Source organism: Diceros bicornis, chromosome X (assembly GCF_020826845.1).
Source record: "Diceros bicornis minor isolate mBicDic1 chromosome X, mDicBic1.mat.cur, whole genome shotgun sequence".
In the NCBI taxonomy this organism is placed as follows: Eukaryota; Metazoa; Chordata; class Mammalia; order Perissodactyla; family Rhinocerotidae; genus Diceros; species Diceros bicornis.
Window position 1 is genome coordinate 91,062,583 of NC_080781.1, and position 19,846 is coordinate 91,082,428.

Here is a 19,846-nt window from a genome sequence, read left to right on the forward strand (position 1 = left end):
AGATCCCCCACTACTTATAAACTGAATAGTTATGCTCTAATTAATTTCTCTGCCTGCATTCTAAAATATAAGAATTTCCAGCAGGTTTTATTTTTATAAACAAGTATCTGCGGGCTTAGGAAATTTCCTTGTTGTGTATTTAACCCTTTTTCAAAGTTGACATTTCTGTAACACATTTTCTTTCTTTCTTTTTTTTTTTTTTGAGGATAATTGGCCCGGCGCTAACATCTGTTACCAATCTTCCTCTTTTTTTCTTTTTTCTCCCCAAAGCCCCAGTACATAATTGTATATCATTGTTGTAGAGTTGTAGCTCTTCTATGTGAGACGCCACCTCAGCATGGCTTGATGAGCGGTGAGTAGGTCCGGGCTCAGGATCCGAACACTCGAACTTCGGGGTGCCGAAGCGGAACACGCGAACTTAACCGCTGCGTCACTGGGCCGGCCCCCACATTTCCTTTTTGAGCAGCATTTTTCATACCCTTCTCTACAATCCATTTCATTAATTCCTTTTTAATTCATCTAAAAGCAAAGATGCCCCCCCAGAAGCACTCACTTTTCTCCCTTGTTGTTGTTACATTGTTGCATGTGATTTCTTGTTTTGTAATTATATCAAAACATATAGGTATATAGTACTTTGGAGTCTAGTTTAATCATTATCATTATTTTTCTCTAAAAATAGATTATTAGCTCCTTAAGTATTAGGTTATCTTATTGTTTTCTCTAGATCTAGCATCTGTCGTTGCTCTTGTTTAGTTTATGCATCTCAGTTTCAGTCTACTTTAAATAAAATATCTACTTTCTTAGCTGAAAGTCCTAAATCAGTAGTAAATGTGCAAATATTTTAATTCTTTTCCACATGTTCTTTTTAGATACTTATCCTTATTTTCTACTTTTATTTTTTCTTGACTTAGAAAAATAATTCATAAGCTGAATAATATTAAAATGTATAAATATTCTATTAATTTGATTTATAAAATTAGCTCGACACTTCTCGTATATATTAGAGCAACATGTAGCCATATTCATTATTTTTTGCTAATACATTAGTATTTTTATTATTTTTCATCCACTAATGAATAATAGGAAGCACTGTACATCATTAAAAGTCTTTATTCCTAGATTATTTCCCAAGATGTTTATTACTATATAAACATATTCTTTCCATCCCCCTTTTCCACCAAAAAATAGCTTTAAGGCATCATGATAAAAATGATAATGTATTTATGGAGACAGGATAAATCAAAAGCAGTAAAGGTGAAAGAATCAGATTAGACATTCAATTTCCTTACTCAATATGGTGTCTCTTATGCCCAGGTTTCCATCTTTACAGAACTTACTGGATATGTTTCATCCACACTGCAGTCTTAACTGATTTTCTTTTCTCTGCCATCTGTTGTTCAGTTAATATGTGTTTGAATGTGTGTTTTGTGCAAAATAACTAACAGCCTAACATTTTGGCACATTTTGCTCTTATGTCTTAACAATGTCTGGGCATTTGTGGATAAAAGAAATGTATTTTTGTTTGTACATATAAAAGGGTGAAAAACACTCCCCCGTCTGCTCCCTCCACTAAAAATGAGAATACACTGAGATGCTAAAAGGAAAGCACCCACTTTAAAAATAACAAACACTAAATCTTATATCAGACTGATTCAAGTATTAATATACAATAGAAGCAGACATTAACAATTAGAGTGTTTTGGGTTTTTCTTTGAGATTGTTTTACTAGACTGGGTACTGGTATATACAACCTGTTCTATCGCTTGTTTGGAACTTATCTCTACATCTGAATTTTCTTGGACCAGCCAATGACTACTTTCAGTATTCTCAGGCAGCAACATGTCTTCCAGGGCACCTGGCTGTTACAAAGGGGAGAGCACAGAGGAGAGAGCCAGCTAGGTTCTCTTCTGGTCAGCTTTATCATAGAATGTTTCAGTTGTCCCTATAGTTCTAACTCCATTGCTGTTCCCTGGGTAACTGTGCCTACACCTAGAAGCCTTGTCTTGGCATTGTCACAAAGTAGCTCTAAATTGTAAGTCTCCGAGTCTATCTAGGCACATCCACTGGCATTTTTTCTGCTCTCCTTCCGTTCCTAGACACAGAACACACACAGACACACACACACACACACACCCTTCCTCTGGGCTCCTAAGCAAGGTCTGTTTATACTAAATTGCCAAGGAAGAAGGAGAAAGTCACTGACCCCTCTACCTTGAACTTGCATAGAACCCTGAGACTATTCAGACATACAAGTAAAAATTTGTATTCATTACGTGTGTGTGTGTGTGTGTTTGTGTGTGTGTGTAGTGTTGGTGACCAAAATAGAAGTTTGCCTTGGGGCCGGCCCCGTGTTGTAGCGGTTAAGTGCACGGGCTCTGCTGCTGGCAGCCCGGGTTCGGATCCCGGGTGCGCACTGATGCACTGCTTGTCAGGCCATGCTGTGACAGTGTCCCATATAAAGTGGAGGAAGATGGGCACAGATGTTACCTCAGGGCCAGTCTTCCTCAGCAAAAAGAGGAAGATTGGCATGGATGTTAGCTCAGGGCTGATCTTCCTCACACACACACACACACACACACACACACACACAGACACACACACACACACATAAATTAATTAAAAAAAAAAGGTTTGCCTTTTTTTTAAATTGTGGTAAAAAAACATATAACATGAGATCAACCCTCCTAACCACATTTTAAGTGTACGGTACATTAGTCTTAACTACAAGCACAATGTTATACGGCAAATCTCTAGAATTTTTTCATCTTGTATGACTGAAACTCTGTATTTATTGAATAGCAACTCCTCACTTCCCCCTCCCCTAGCCCCTGGCAACCACCATTCTACTTGCTGCTTCCATGAATTTGACTACTTTAGATACCTCATATAAGTGGAATCATAGAGTATTTGTCCTTCTGTGTCTGCCTTATTTCACTTAGCATAATGTCCCCCAGGTAGGACATATGTTGTAGCATATCACAGATTTTCTTCTTTTTTATGGCTGAATAATATTCTGTTGTATGTGTATACCACATTTTCTTTATCCATTCATCCATCGACGGACATTTAGATTGTTTCCACCTCTTGGCTATTGTGAATGATACTGCAGTGAACATAGGAGTGCAAATATCTCTTTGAGATCCTGCCTTTTTATTTTATTCAGTCCAAGTGCTGGCTTTAAATAACACATTGACATTGAAACATATATGATTCCTAAGATCATGTAATATTTTGAGACGTCAGAAGCACCTAGAGACAGCAAACACATTAAAGATAGATTTGCAGTCCTAGTTTATATCCATGTCACAAACTGAACACTACTGAAGCTATTTTGTTATTGTTTGTTTTCCTCAAGCAGAAAAATTTCACAGAGCACATTTTTATCTTTCCAACAAAGGAAAGAAAAGAAAAGGAATGCGTTGTTTGGAAGTAATGCCACTGTATTTGAATAGCTTCTTCCACATAGAGCATCTAAAAATGTCTTTCAGAATTAAATAATGCAATTTCATATTTATGACATACATTAAATTGATTCTAGAAAAAACACAGCATGTACTAGTGAAACAGTAAAATTAATAAATTCTTTCATATGTATGTAAACACACATATATATACATACATACATAGGTATATACATACATGTACACATAAATGCATATACATATTTAGGGAACCTTAAAAAATAGTTGAAGACTTGCTGAAAATCATAAGAAGAGTGGTACAAATAAACAGCTGTGTCTGAGAAAATTTTTTTGTAGCAAAAATAAACTTTTCCTAGTGGAAATTCTGCCTCAGAGTTGCTCCAGAATAGCTATTACCATATTGAATAAGCACAGGGAAACATTCTGAAATGTTTGACTGCCGTGACTGAGTTATTAGATTGATAATGCTCTTTATATCCTGAAATGCACTTGTTTTCAATCTTGCAAAAGTTTTAGTAAGTGAGGAAGACATTAGGTTTAGGGTTAGGGCTATATGATCATCTTAAGAAAATTTATATAAGGTGATGGCATGAATGGATTCTGATAAGTGAACATAGATCTTCAAATCTTAGAGATCTATGAGTTGGAAGTTTAATGTCGGGATGACAAACAGCTGAGACTGCAAAGAAATGAGCCCTCAATAAGCAATTGGGTTAGAAATATAAAGTTGTGTTTCAAGGTCATTATTTTATTTTAGAATAACATGTCTGTCTTTGAGATAATTTATTGTAGGTTAAATTCAGCATGAGGTTGCCGTGTACTTACTGAGTCCTTAACCCTGTTTTAGAGATCATAGGACATACAAAAGATGTGCAAAATAGATTTTTACCATCAACTGCCTTCAATCTAGAATAGGAAGACAGTACAAAATTGAACAACTAGCTTAAATAATACATTCAAGCATTTCCATTAAAGAAATCGAAGTATTCACTTTTTCTCAAGATGTTAGTGCTTCCATTTTACCTGAATCTAGCGTATTACAGCTGGAAGGAACCTTACAGAATTTCTCCTCTAGTTGCTCTATTTTGCAGCTGAGGGAAGTGAATCCTACAGCTCACCCTGTCCATACAGAAAAGGAGTTACATCTCTTACCTCAGTTCATAGGCGTTTCCAATGCACCGAGTTGGCTCTTATCTTTATGAGTGAACTTGGTTTGGAAGACTTTTCCCTTTTTCTTGCTGCTTCTTTACCTTATTGGTGGTTTTAGTTAAGGAAAGATAAGCAAGGAATGATAAAGCATTGTCTGCTGAATTTGAAACTACTACTTGGATTGCAAATGCATGATTGGAAACTATCTACATTTCAGTATAATAATCCCCAAATCTGAAATGGGGCATTTGAAAACAAATGTAGGAAAAATAGAAAAATAAAATGCCCAAAGAATTCAGAGAATTATTTTACAGTAAACAATCAATATCTAGACATTCATCCCAAAGCAGCAGATGTAGAAGTAACTGGTATAGTAAAAATTTAAAAATAAAAATTCTAATGATGAGAAACATAATGATTCTCAGAACCTTGACATCTCCATTTCTAACTAATTTCATAACTATATATAGTTATTTTTGAATTTGTACTAATATTTTTTAAACTCCTGTATACCCTAACTCTTTCACTATCTAAAATAATAAAACTCAATTCCCCAGGGACCCTACCCTTTGGCAAAATTCGCACTGACTACGTGTTTTTCTTCACTGACATTTGTAGTGAGATGATCTTTTATGGTCACTGGAGACTGTTAGCACTGACCGTGGGATCTGAGATTTTCTCTCTTAGCTAAAGTTATAATTCCAGAATATTCTATATTTTGGGGGAATTTATCTAGGCCAAACGTATTCAGACTAAGGGTATGTTCACTGAAGAGTGCTAAGGATGCACTTGTTAAGGTACTGTCCTGATCTAGAGCTGATTGGATAAGAGGAAGTCTTCGCTTCGTTTGCCGCGGCTTTGCAGTTCTCATTGTTGCTACACAAGCTGATCTCCAGTTATCAAGGAGCCCACATATGTCCAATTGCATGTTCAAAACTAGTCATTATTCTCTCTACCCTCCCCCCCCGCCCAAAATAATGTTCCTTTTCTTATCTCCCAAGTTCTGTTAAGAAATAAGTATATACAAAATATGCTCTGAGTCACGTGGCTAGAAAACTCAAGTGGTATCCTCAATACCCTCTCTGTGACCACTAATGTCTAGTCAGTCACCGTGTTCCATGGACTCTAGCTCCTCCATATTTCTTATATCCACTCTTTGCTTTCTACTCACAGTGCTATCTGTTAGTTTCCTAGGTGCTCTCCCTGGGTTCAGTGTCTCATCTCTCCAAACCATCCTTCCACTGTTGCCAGAGTTAGATTCTTGCAAACAAGTGAGATCATATTACTCCTCTGTATAGAAACCATTGCTTGCAAAGAAACCTTGAAAACCTTAACATGCGTTCAACACCTTTCCAGGTGTAGGGAAGAAAAGACTTGCCCTCTATATTCCTAGGTTCGAAAGCTGGGTCTATGAAACAGATTGAAAATAGGCAGATTAACAGAAGAAAAGGTATACAAATTTGTTAATTATTAATATTATTATTATTATTTTTGGTTAGGAAGATTGGCCCTGAGCTAATGTCTTTGCTAATCTTCCTCTATTTTGTATGTGGGTTGCTGCCACAGCATGGCTTGATGAGTGGTGTAGGTCTGCAGCCGGGATCTGAGCCCCCAAACCTGGGCCACCGAAGCAGAGCATGCTGAACTTAACCACTTAATGCCACCGGCCCGGCCCCCAGATTTATTAATTTTTAATAGTACATGCACGGGGATATCACAGGAAACAAGAGAGTATACCCAAACAAGTGATGAGATTTGAGAGCTCATCTACCATCTTAATAGGGGAAGGGGAAAAGAAATGTAGGCCACTTAGAGGAAAGTAAAGGATTTCTAAGAAAGATGAATAGGCTCTTAAAAGAATAGATGGAAGATATGATAGTGTGCAACAAAATTTTTCTGGGTGTGGTGTCAACTTCCAGTCTCCTCTTCTTAGATAAGAGTCAATCCCTTCCCTGGTTGATGAAACCCCCAGGGAGGAGATTTATGACAACTGAGTTCCCTTAAGAGCATCTGTCTTTAAGCAGATAAGGGGAGTTCAGAGAAAGCCTCTTCCTCCATTTGCTGTTTTTCCAAGTGCCTTCAACTCAAATAATCCTTATGCCAAAGAGGCATATCTTGGGAGGCCTATTCTGCCACCCATCACAAGCTTATCCTCCTCTATATCTCCCTGCATACCCAACCTGTTATCCCAGAATAGTCAATGTTCATTGATAACTCCAGATACATTTATACCTTTGCTCATGCTGTTTCATTGCCTGAGATGTCTTCTCCTTGGATAGAAAAAATCCTTTCCATATCTCAAGATGGCACCCAAAGGTTACTGCCTTCTGAAACCTTTCCTAATAATCTCAGAATCACTCCTTTCTATGTGTTTCTACATCTTTCTTGAATTTCTTTGTGGAACTTAGTTTATTTTACCGTGAACTTTTTTTTTTTCCCTAACCAGGGAAGCAGTATGGCATGCTAGTTAAATGCATGGTTTTGTATTATGGGGGAATGGGGAAGGGTACGCAGGTTCAAATCCTGAATCCACCAGTTACTGTCGAGATGGCACTGAGAAAGTCAATTGGCCTTGCTGAGGCTAATTTCATCATGTGTAAAATGGAGTTACTAATAGCATATATGTGTCATAGGGCCATTGAGAGGGTTAAATAAGACAACAAGGCTTGTAAATCATTTAGCTCAGTGCATGGTTCATTGTAAGAGTCCAATAAACATTAGTTCCTGCTACTGCTGCTCTTCTATTATTTATCTGTCTCCCAACACTAGTTTATAAATTCATTGAGGGTTAGGAGCCATGTCTTTTCTCTTTGCTTTCTTTTTTTCTACTTAATCTCTCTCAGTTTCTTATACGTTGCTGCCACAAGATAAATGATGCTACGAGCTGAATGTGAGGTAGGGCTGGAGGTAGGACTTGATCTAATTAACGTCTGTGTGTGCATACTATGAATATTAAATAATAATACTGACATTGCAGAATGTACACGTCAATCTCAAAATTTTATAATTATAACACTTATGTTACTCTAAATGCAACTATTTATATTGCCAATCTCAATAGTTATGTATTGCCCAACACCTGCTATTTTTTAACTGCCTTTGATTCTATGTAACATTCTTAATAACTTATCAAATATACTTTATTTAGATATTTATATAATATATACTCTTCTCCTCAGTAGTTAGGAACTACCAAGTAGACTTACTATCATTTGGACAGTATTCTATGTTCCATTAGTCCTAAGTTTTTTTGTTATTGTTGTTAGTGTGTGTGTGCGTGAGAGCGTTTTATAGGCCTTAGAGCAAAAGAAGTCTGATCCTATCACTTCCCTTTTTAAAACTTCTCAGTGACTTACATCTTTCTCAGGAAATTTTTCAAAATGCTTAAGAGACTTTTAGAATCTGGCCGCTACATACCTCAGGAACTGTCTCCCTCCTATCTCCCACTACTCTGTAGGTTCTAGCATTTCAGGCCTTTTCCTCTTCTTTGTGTTCTTAGAATATTTAGTATCCTTCAGAGCCTTCATTCACCCTACCCCAGTGCGCCTTCTCCTGGCTCTTGCCTTTCAGGTCTCAGTTTTAATGTTCCATCCTTCAAGAGGCATTGCCAGACTCATGGCCCACCCCTCCCCCCACAAGTCTAAGTTAATCCCCCCAAATATACGTTCTTTAACAACCTCTGCTTTGTAATCACCTTTTTCAATTTGTAATTTTTTGTATGTTTTTATTTGTTTGTTTAATGTATGTTTTCCCACTAAAGTGTAATTTCTATGAAAGCAGTGTGAAGATTCACTACTATATCCTCAGCACCGACAAGATACCTGGCATGTAGTAGGCACTTAATAAATATGTTTGAATCAATGAATGAAAAAATCACTCCATTGGGTATCGAAGAATGTGAAGATAGAGTCTGTCTTCAAAGGAAGGGTAAAAAGAAATGGACACAAAAGACACAGGGAGTGAATAATGAATGGGGGTAGAGAAAAGTTCGATTGCTGAGTGTACCTCTTACCTCTAATAACCATAACATTTGTGGCTTTAACTGAAAGCTGATTTAAAAGCATTTTCTTTATACCCAGCTGACTCAGGCCATATGTGGAAAAGTGAGGTCATTACAAAATAGTTTCATCTCTCCAGTAACATAATTGCCTCCTATATGTTAAAAACTGGGGACTTTGGTTCAAAATCCTTAGCGTTGACTATGCCATCTTTTTTATGTTATTTAAATGTCCTATGCTTAAGTTTCGTAATCTGATTTTTAAAAGAATTTTGTAGTCTATATCTTGAACTATTTTAAGGTATTATGTTGAACCCAAATGCAAATTCATATATGCATTCCATATTGTCCTTGTTAATGTTTCACATTTTAAAATATTTGTCAATGCATAGTCATCAGATACTATGTGGTCTATAAACTGCAGCTACTTTAATATGCCTTAATATTATTTTTAAAAGAAAAATTTCTTTGAAATATTAGTAATTTTTGACTAAAATGATATATTCAAATTAAATGGAAAAATTAATATTTTGTTTTTAGCATTTAGAGCAATCTTTTTTGACAGATTATGGGAAGAGGAAATGCTATCTATGTTCTTCAATAGATTGTGTATTTGTGACTTCCTTTTCTTTAAATGGATAATTATGCCATGTTGCTAACTAAAGCTTGTGTAAAGGTTAAGTGGATCTCAAGTTGATTTTTCAATGTTCTCAATAATCCAGCAGTAATGATATTTCAAATTTCAAGTTCTTTATTAAAATTGGAACTAATGTACTGCCTATGAAGATGAGAAATTATAAGAACTGATTTGACTCAATTAGCTGTGAGATACATCAACTCCTTCATCCCTAGTGCTCTGCTAATGCTTATTCCAGTTCTAATGGAACAAGTTTTCTGTGTTAACAATTACTCTTTACATCAAAATTAAGTAAAATGATAAACGGTTTTCTCTGCCTAGTATTTGATGAAGCAATGCTAAGTAGGGGAGGAAAAAATTTTCCTCGATCCTCGTGAGGTCCCTGGCTGGGTCTAAAAATTAAACTGACAAAGACATATGAATGGGAGAAAAGCAGTCAAATTTGTTTAATATAAGTTTTACTTGACACAGAAGCCTTCATTAGGAAATAAATACCCAAAGAAATGGTTAAACTTGAGTATTTTTATGATAGGTTTGATAAGGAGTAGAAAGTTGCGGAAAGATATGCTAGTGCAAAGAGTATGAGGTAAGTGTAGTAAACCGGGGGGCGGGGTGGCAACTTAGCAACGCCTGTTCATTTAGATTCTTCTTGGTGTTCTTCTGTCTTGGAGATAAGGATGTTCCTTTCTTCTGTGTATAGGGAAGCCACCTCTTACATGGGGGTTTTATAATCTGTGTCAGGGGAGAAGGGAGGGGAGAATGTCAGAGTGACTTTCCTGTTTCTTGCATTTTCTCAAACTCCTTCTGCTTAAAATATTTAATATTCCACACTGCCATTTTTTGGGGTAGTGGGTCTGAACCCCATCAGCTGTTTTACCAGTTAGAGGGTAACACCTACCTTCAACCAATTTATAGACAAGTGGGTACAGCTACAGAAAATAGTCAAAACAATATATAATGTACATAAAAGTATAAAGAAAATAATTTACTTTGTATTTGAGTACATGCCTATGGATGAATTACAGCTATTTCAGGTTGAATTTTAAGTCCATACTATTACTATATTACTAAGGAATATAATCTATAAATCTGTGTATAGTCACACAAAAAATAGATGATAAAAGCTTTAGGCAATTCTATGTACTGCATGATATAGGGGAGGAAAAATTTTCCTCTACCCTGCTGGTTTCTTTTGGCTGGTCTAATAATTAAATTGATGTAAGATGGATTAACAGGAGAAAAACAAATTTAATTTTGTATGTATAGGAGCCTCACAAAGACATGAAAGGCTCTCTAACTGTCAGGCAATTAAGGCTTATATGCCATTCTGAGCTAAGGAAACGGAGATAGGAGTCTGGGGCTTCAAAAGGAAGGGAGGTATTCACGGAAATATGGGAAGAGCAAATGTTTGGTAAACAAATGTTTGCCATGCCACGCAGAGACAATGGGACACAGAGAAGAATTTGAACAAACAGGCCCTGCTGAGCTCCCCGTGGCTTACCACACCTAGCCCATACTCTTCGTAGTTATCTCTGGTGATAGTTCTCTTCCTGGACCAGGCCCTCTAAAATTCTTTTAGGCAGTTAATGGGGAGGTAAAAAGCTCTTTCTGAGTCTTTTGGGCCTTGTTTGACTTTAGCTCAAAGTAATCCACATGACAAAGTGGCACATTTTGGGGAGGCTCGTTCTGAACCTCTTCAGTAAATACCCACATAATTGTGAAAACTGCTTCCATATGTCAGATTTGCAACGAAGTTACTATAAAAATACTTTGTGGGACTTACAATATATGTTTTATAAATTAAGTTTCCAGACTCATGATTGAGATCAAATGGTTTAAAATTAATAATACTTTTAAAAGGTTAACATTTTACCTGCTAGCATTTTAGAATGCTGAACACATTTTAGTTTATAAACCCTACAATGAACACTTCTCTTAGGGAGAAGATGTGATTTTAGTTCACAGTTATCTTGAGTAACTTGCAAGCTGGAAAAATCAGAAATGTTTGTGTTTGAAGAACAAGGAGTTTGAAAGTCAAGTGGTAAAAGGAAACTTGCTCTTAATTGTTTTTCCCCTAATATTTGATAAGTTACATGAATTAGATATGCCCACTTTACCACTTTAAGGTTATATTTATTTTAGGATATAAATTACTATGAATTACCCTCATCTTGGAAATTTATCTTGGAAAGTCTATTGTTTTCCCAAAGTTCTTCTCTCTAGATATTTCAAGGACTCCCAGGGTTGTGTAGGCCAGTGGGAAGATGTCACTCGACATTTCGATCCCTGAATAGTCTAATCATCCTCCCCAAAGTGCCCTATTCTTTGATGCTGTTATAGCTGTTGTCACCATCCCTTGTGACACCAAAGGCCAAGAAATCTGGGCATTCAGGAGCAAATGGCCTTTTGCTGCTACTCTTGCTGTTCTCTTCAGTAGTTCCTCAGGGAAGTATACTAGCATTAGTTACACAATGTGCCCATAACCAGCCTTCCCATTTCACCCTAAGCATGGCTACAGTCCTCCTCTTTAGTGCTCTCAAAACTCAGCTAAAGGCAAGCTGCCTGGCCTAGAGAAGTCAATCACAAGAGCCTATAAACACTTTTTCTAAAGTCTCTGTTATAATCATTCTTAAATAATCCCAAGTAAGGAAAAACAATAGCCCAGTTCAAATCTCTAGTTTCTCCTCCATCTCCATAGGCACAGTCCGGTTAGATATACCGACTTTATATTATAAATAGAACAGAAATCTATAGGTAGCTGTCAGGATGCCTTGTATCTCTATGATGAGAAAATGGCATTTGGTTTCTAGAATCAAAACTGCCCATGAGCCACCAAATAGCCTTTCCTAAAATACATTTTATAATACATTATTTCTTTACCAGGGATCCCAGTACATAACTTTAAGACTTATTTCCTTTAAAGTGTATTCTTAATTTCTGTTCTCTAATATGGGAGATAAATAAAATGCTCAGTTTTTAATTTTATCAACGAAAGTATCTCCTGGGGCAACATTATGTCTAGTATACAAACTTAAGCAGACCATCATTCTACTGATAAATATATTCACTATTACATATATAGCTTTAAAATAAAATGGATATGATTGAAGCCTACCTTTTTAAAATGTATTTACAATGTCAAGATTGATGAAGATATATGAGGGGATTCAAATGTTTATTATATTAATAAATATTAATATTTCTCAAATTCATAGAAATGTTACTATAAAAATATTCTCGATAAATAAATTTTGCTGTGAAATTTATCTTAAGTTCACAAGAGGGGTTTTAGTTTCCTAAGTACCCAAGTCAACCGCATGACCCATCCTCCAAAGTGGTATTATAATGAGGCTTTACCCCTTCAACAAATATTTCTTGAGTAGCTGTATAGCATAATGTTATAGCTGTATAGCATAGAACATGAGTTCTGGACCAACACTCAGTTTATTCCCATTACTGTGACTTACCAGCTGTGTTACCTGGGGCAAATTCTTACCTCAGAAAGCTATTGTGTGGGTTAATTGAGTTAATCCATGGGAGGTGTTCCACAGTGCCTCACATAGAGTAGACTAAAAACGAAACAAAAGAAAGGTAAAATTATCATTATTGTTATTGTTAATTTTAGCCACTGTTTTAGGTGCTAATGAGTCAGTGGTCAACAAGACATACACACAAGGTCTATATGTGGACCATATTTTTAAGTGTGGAAAGACAGGCAATAAACAGGTAAATCAACTAAAGAGATAATGTCTGATAGTGATAAGTTTTCAGAGCGAAATAAAATGGGCCAGAGTAATAGTGATGGGAGTGGGTATTTTAGATTGGGTGGTTGGGGGAAGCCTCTCTGAGGAGGTGACATAGGAGCTAAGATTGAATGACCTGCTGGAAAAGAAACATTCTAGGCAGAAAGGACAGCAAGTACAAAGGCCTTGAGTTGGGTATGAGAGCTTGATATGTCCAAGGAACAGAAAAAAGGTTAATATGGCTAGATGTAGTGCTTAAGAGGGAGAATGGGATGAGATTAGGTGGCAGAGGTGCGTAGAGGCCAAATCATGTAGAGCCTCATAAACCCTGAGAAAGAGTTTCGATTTTATTCCAAGTGTTGTAGGAAACTGTTAGAAAGTTTTCAGGAGAGGATTTACATTTGAGATACCAATAGATACCACTAAAAAAAACAACATTCAAGTAGAGGTGACTAGTAGGCAGTTGATTATAAAAGTTATTACCTCAGGGGAGACATTGGGGGTAGATATATAATTTATAAGTCAGCAATATAGATGGTATTTAAAGTCATGTGAATTGCTGAGATCAGTTAGACAGAACGTAGATAGAGGACTCAGGACTAAGCCCTCAGGATACTCTAACATTTTATAGAAGTTGCTGGAGAAGGAAAGGAGGTAAGAGAAAAGACATTTTAAGCATGAAGGTGTGTGTCATAGAAACTGAGAGAAGTGGCTGAATGTGTCAGATGTTGCTGAGACATCAAAAGGAGGACAGAGAGGTGAACGTTGGATTTCTCAACATGAAGTTCCTTGTCATTATAAAGAATACACTTCTACCATTTGAAAAGAATATTAGACTAGGTATCATGCAAGGGACTATCATAATGTCTACTGTAGGGGAGAAAAAATAATTATCCCTCTACCCTTCTGAATTCTTGGCTGAGAACCGCCCCCCGCAAAAGACAGATTAATGAGAGAAAACCAAACAGAAGTTTATTAGCATGTATACCTCATGTACATGGAGATATCCAGGGAAACATGAGTAACTTCGTAAGGTAGCCTAAACCACAAGTTTAAATACCATCTTCAGTTAAAGACCAAAGAAAGAAAGGTGTGAGGCTACCAGTTATGGGGGAAGGAGGGTTACCAGTAAAAGCACCGTCAACAAGGGTCAGGTTTGTTATGCAGATTTAAATCTGCAACTTCACCATTGGTATTCTAGATACCGTTGATTCTTTGGTGATTTGGAGTCATCCTTCTCTTCCTGGTACTGAGAGGGAGACAGCCTTACAAATAGAGATTTCCTTTATAAATGTAAATATCTGTTACAAAAGGGTAACTTTTACTCTTTTCAGAGTTTTTCCTGTGTCTGCTTTTTCTCAATCATCTCAAAATAATCTATGCCAAAGAAGCATGTTTTGGGGTCGCATATTCTGCTCCCTTTCACTACCTTCTAACCCTAGATGGATGAGTGCCTTTTATCTAGTTTCCAACGACTCTAAAATTTGAATAGTGGTATTTCTCTGCCTTTTTGATGAGATTGTTTATGAAGAATATGGGACATAATGGAAGGAAAAGTATATTGTAAATGGTGAAGTCCTATACAAATACAAATTGATGATGGTAGAATTATTTGTAATATTAGATTATAAATTTCTTCAGGGTCTGGATTAGCTTGAATGATCATTGTATCAATCACAATGCTTAGCATAGTACTAATCAACATCTTATATTTAGTGTCTACTCAAAAAAATAAAATAAAATAAAAAGTTTCTAAATGAAATAAAGGGATAAAAAGGAATGATGGTGTCCAGTTCTTTTTTACCTGTAGTCCCAAGTAGGATTTGGTGATATGGATACAATTGTGACAGATTTCAGTGCTGACGCGTGCCATCTATCACTTTTACAAAGTAATCACTTCGAAGTTAAAAGAAGGACTTGGAGATTGGGCTGCTTTCCATTTGTTATTTCTAAGATAAACCATCCTGAGAATTTTTCAGGTTTTCTCACTTTGGTACACAGGCAGACTTTCTGAAATCAGTTTTTGTTCTACGAGAACAAATTGATGAAATCGTATATCACCACATGGACATATTTTAGCTGGTGAAAAATTGTGTTATGATAAATGGGAAACATACAGTTTTTTTGCCTTTTTTAATCTTTGGCTTTTTCTCTGTGTTGTACAGATGTTGAGCCTTCTGAAATATACAAACAGTTTAGTACTTTGCATTGCAAATAGAGTACAAGTAAGTGACCTTTGCAAAGTGTTTTCTGCCTAGCAAGTCTCTGGCGTGAGTCTGTTTTATTCAGGGAAGAGAGACTAGAAAACAAAAATGTCACTTTCATTCTATGCTAAGAAATGAAGAGTATTGTCTTATTTCTGCAACTCTTAAACAGGATGTTTAGCTGTTTCTTAAAAATAAGAAAGACATGACATTCTCAGAGGTAAAATCAGAATGTATATGTGGAATTATGTACTGTTTTGTTGGTAAAAAGAAAGTAGAGTCAGTCAGAAATGCATTAGTTTTTTTAGGTCTATTGACATCCAATGGACTTGAGGGTTGAAAGATTTAATGTCGCTTGTTGCAAGGGAAGAGATTGTTGTGTTCTAATGTGAATGCTAATACTTAAGTAGCATAAGAAAGAATATAGGTAGGGGGCATCTCACTTTTAAAAACCTGGTGTATCTCATAAGTGTCAGCTGCAAAGTAATTTTCCAGAATGGTCTGATTTCCCCATTGACTTCCATTGTAGAACTACAACTGTATTCCCAGGGAAAATAAATTTGGGCCCAGGTTGTAATAAAGCACACTGAAGAATTCAGAAAATCTTATAAAATCAAGTATTTCAAGACACAATTATCAGTACCTGATAACAGTGTCACAAAATATTCATACACTGTAGTGGATCTTAAAATAGCAGGCTCCAAACTGTGATATTATCCTTATTTTACAATCCCAAGTCTATACCGTTCCATTTAAAGACATTTTACTTCTATGATCATTATTGATTTTTAATAGATTAACTCTAATTTTAAAAGGTAGATTTGGTTTCCTTTATTCTTCGTGGTTAGCCCACTCTGAAGCATTCTTATCAATTAGCATTCAAAAATTATTAGCCATAGAAGAAAGACCAGAAGAAAATGCTCCAAAATGTTCATAGTATTTGCTTGTGAATTGTTGGAAATTTTAGTGTATTTATGTTTTTATATTTGTAAGTCACCTAAAGAGATCATTTTCCATATCTATATCTTCTATAATCAGGAGGAAAGTATTATTTCTTTCTTAATTATATAATATAAATTTATATTTATATATAATGAGACACCTTTAGTTGGACACATTTATATATTTGCTTCATTTTATGCTTTGGTAGTGGTTGTTGTTATCACTTTTCTGGTAACATTTTTAAAACAATGATGTAATGCATTTCTGGATAAATAACTTTTCTAGAACATACTACTCAAAGTGGGGTCCTGCACTGGCAGCCTCAGCATCATCTGGACACTTGTTAGAAATTATAATCCTCTGGCCCCTGGGCTCAGGCTCAGCAAACAGCAAATTGTGTTTTAGCAAGCCTTTTAGATGATTAAGGTTCTAGAGCTACAGCAAAATCTCTCTCTCCCATTCTCTCCCCGCTTCCTTCCACCCTCTCCTTCCCCCTTTTTCTTCATGCCTCTCCCTCTCCTTCCTTCTTCTCTCTCTCTCTGCATCTCCTTCCTCTCCTCATGTGGGTTATATATATATGTACACACACACGTGTATACATAACCTATATATAGAATTTGCCGTAACCTCTCTATCTGTATAGAATATATGTATTTAAAAAGAGAATATATGTATATAGATACTTTTTTTCTCAGTTTTTTGTTGCTCTTTGTTTCTACCCTACCTTGTTCATAAAAAAGGTATGAGCCAGTTTTCTGGTATTTATACTTATGTACTTTCATTTCGCAAACGTGTTCTAGCAAACATGTTCCACATGGTTATACATTAAATAGTTCTGCCTAATTTATAAATTTTCAAAACTCACTACCAATATAATGACTCTAGCAAGTTGTTATGGGCTGAATTGTATCCCCCCAAAGTTCATATGTTGAAACCCTAACCCCAAGAACCTCGGAATGTGACTGTATTTGGAGACACGGCCTTTAAAGAGGTAATTAAGGTAAAATGAGGTCCTTAGGCTGGGCCTTAATCCAATATGACTAGTGTCCTCATAAGAAAAGATTAGGACACAGACAACACAGAGAGAGACCACCATGTAAGGACACAGTGAGAAGGCGGCCATCTGCAAGCCAAAGAGAGAGGTCACAGAAGAAATCAAATTTGCCAACACCTTGATAGTGGATTTCTAGCCTCCAGATTTGTGAGAAAATAAATTTCCGTTGTTTAAGCTACCTATTCTGTGATATTTTGTCATGGCAACCCTGGGAAACTAATACATAAGTATTTACAGAAATGATGGTGTAATTCAATCTTAACAACTATTGATTGCCTTTGAGGTACTATTGGATCATGTTCCTTAACAGAAAGCTACAGCTTTACAAAGAGTGCCAGAGAGCAGTATGATAAACTGTTCAACATGCACAAGCAAATGGTAAAGCTCTATGAGAATCTTGGAGAATACTTTGTTTTTGATGCTAAGAAAGTGAGCATAGAAGAGTTTTTTGGGGATCTCAACGACTTCCGAACTTTGTTTCTGGTGAGTAATACATCTTAAAGCATTGCAAGGCCTGTTGCTTTTGTTTTTAAGTAATTTCTTCTGTTGGCAATTTATGTACCTATTGACCATATTGATTTCATGTTCTAGTACTTTAACGGGAATTGACAGATATTTTATATCTGTGGCATGGATAAAAATTGTTGGCTGCCGTAATGTATAATAGGGACCTAAGTGAATTATCTTCGACTTTAGGTATACATGAGAATGTTTCCGCCCAAATTTTATAGGAAATGAATGAATTGGTACTTAAATGACCCTGATTTTTATATGGCATACTATTATAATTTGACGTAGCTTAAAAATTAATATCTAAAATCATCTTTAACCTAATACATTAAAATGCTGTGATTTATAAACAAGTTTCTTTCATAGTCTAGATGAGAAACTGACTCTAAATCAGGCCATGTAAATGACCTGAATATCTAAGATTTCTTTCCGAATGTGGGCTCTTGTTTCAAACTGTAATTCTTGGGGATAATAGTAAATATTAGCATTAATTGGAGGTGAGCACTCGGGGTACCAGTTATGATGCTAGAGGGAAGCAAAAGCTTTGCTGTATAAAGGCTGTGGAAATACTTCTCTGCATCCGCTGAGGGAATAGAATATCACAGACTCCGACTGTGCTAGTCATAGAAAGATAGGCACAATAGTTGATATCCAACGTAAAGGTCCATATATTTTAAAGAAGGAATTCTAGCAATTATCCCCAGCAGGAAGATCAATTAGCAAACTAATTCATTGCAGTTTGAGATATGTTTCTATTCCCAAAGCAATTATTTGCTAAATAAGGCTCCTTCTCTTAATTGATGGTGTTACTCCATGAATTCATTTGATTTTGGTGTGACTTGCACAGTCTTTGAGATACAGATATGCTTGTGCATCTGCTTGTGCATTTCACTCAGAAACCCATGTGCTTTCATCTACTGACTTAGGACACATCACCCAGAGCACACCTCAGCTTTGGTAATAGAAGCTAAACCAAAAACTTTCATAATATATTATTTGTCTTCTTTTTTACTGAGAATATTAGCTTCTTTTGGTCTTGGGTATTTTCCCTTTAACAGAAATACATATTTAACTTTTGAGTTGGCCAATAAGTAGTAAAATGTGTTTTATGGGCAATGAGTGGTCAAACTATTTTCAAAACTTAAAAGTTATAAATATGACATAAACATATGAACACCCAGATTATAACTACTTGGATTATTTTCAGAAAAGTATGTTGAAAAGAAATGGGGACTAGAAAGTGCACTTCAGTTGACACATTGAAAAGATAAATCCATTGAATTATTTTTGTAACTTTAATGTCTATGGGTGAATGGAGATAAATAAATATAATTAATACTGTCAATCTCTATTAAAAAGTGCCTTGTTTTAATATAGATTGGATCCTAAAACACTGCCTGTCACATTATGTGCCCCCCCTTCCCGATACACAGACACAGAGTGGAATTTGGTATACTTCTTTCATGTTACAGCATTTTTTTAAGGACAATTCCTCTGTGACAACCTGAGTTTAGTCATGTTAGCCAGATCCTTAGAAGACTTGCTAAGAACTATACTTGTATTTCTTCTTAATCATGACTTATTTAAAAAAATGTAAGGATATCATTATTAAGTAGACCTGATTCTGTGTCCTGGTGCTGTCACTAAGAAGTTATGTGACTTTAGGTAAGTTATTTATCATTGCTAGCTAGCTATTTATTTATTTGTTTGTTTGTTTAGTAGAATGAAGGGATTATACTACTGATCTCTAAGAACTTATTCCTCTTTAGTAGTCTAGGAGTCATGATCGGAATTTCAGAGATAGAGTCATGTGTATTACATACATAAATGGGATATATTTTTTGTCTCCTGCCTTCACTGTGCATGTGGCTTGAGTACGGGGAAATAATTTGTCACAAATCGTTCTCTTGTAAATAAGTTGACATTCTGAAGTCCCATTTTGTGTGCATTTGAGTTAACTTCTTGAGAACCTGCTAAGATTGAGTTTCTGAGCTTTCAAAACAGGTCACCAGCTCCTACACTGCGTACTGGCCAGCCATTGCCACCTGTCTTACACAACACTACTGTTACCACTTCTATCTACACATCGTTATTGACTTGCCGGCATGAGAACTAGGTGTGCAACTTATTAGCTGTTTTGAACTTGGGTTGGTCATGTAACCTCTCTGCACTTCGGTTTCCTCATCTA

At 36.0% G+C, this 19,846-nt stretch overlaps 1 protein-coding gene across 2 annotated transcripts in view; it reads left to right on the top strand.

Moving 5' to 3' along the window:
• DIAPH2 (diaphanous related formin 2) overlaps positions 1-19,846 on the top strand; it is an 836,961-nt gene that overhangs the window by 605,753 nt on the left and 211,362 nt on the right. For both annotated transcript variants that reach the window (XM_058536305.1, XM_058536306.1), the window contains one exon: positions 17,467-17,631. In XM_058536305.1, the coding sequence (XP_058392288.1) occupies positions 17,467-17,631 (165 nt within the window). The remainder of the gene's footprint in view (positions 1-17,466; positions 17,632-19,846) is intronic.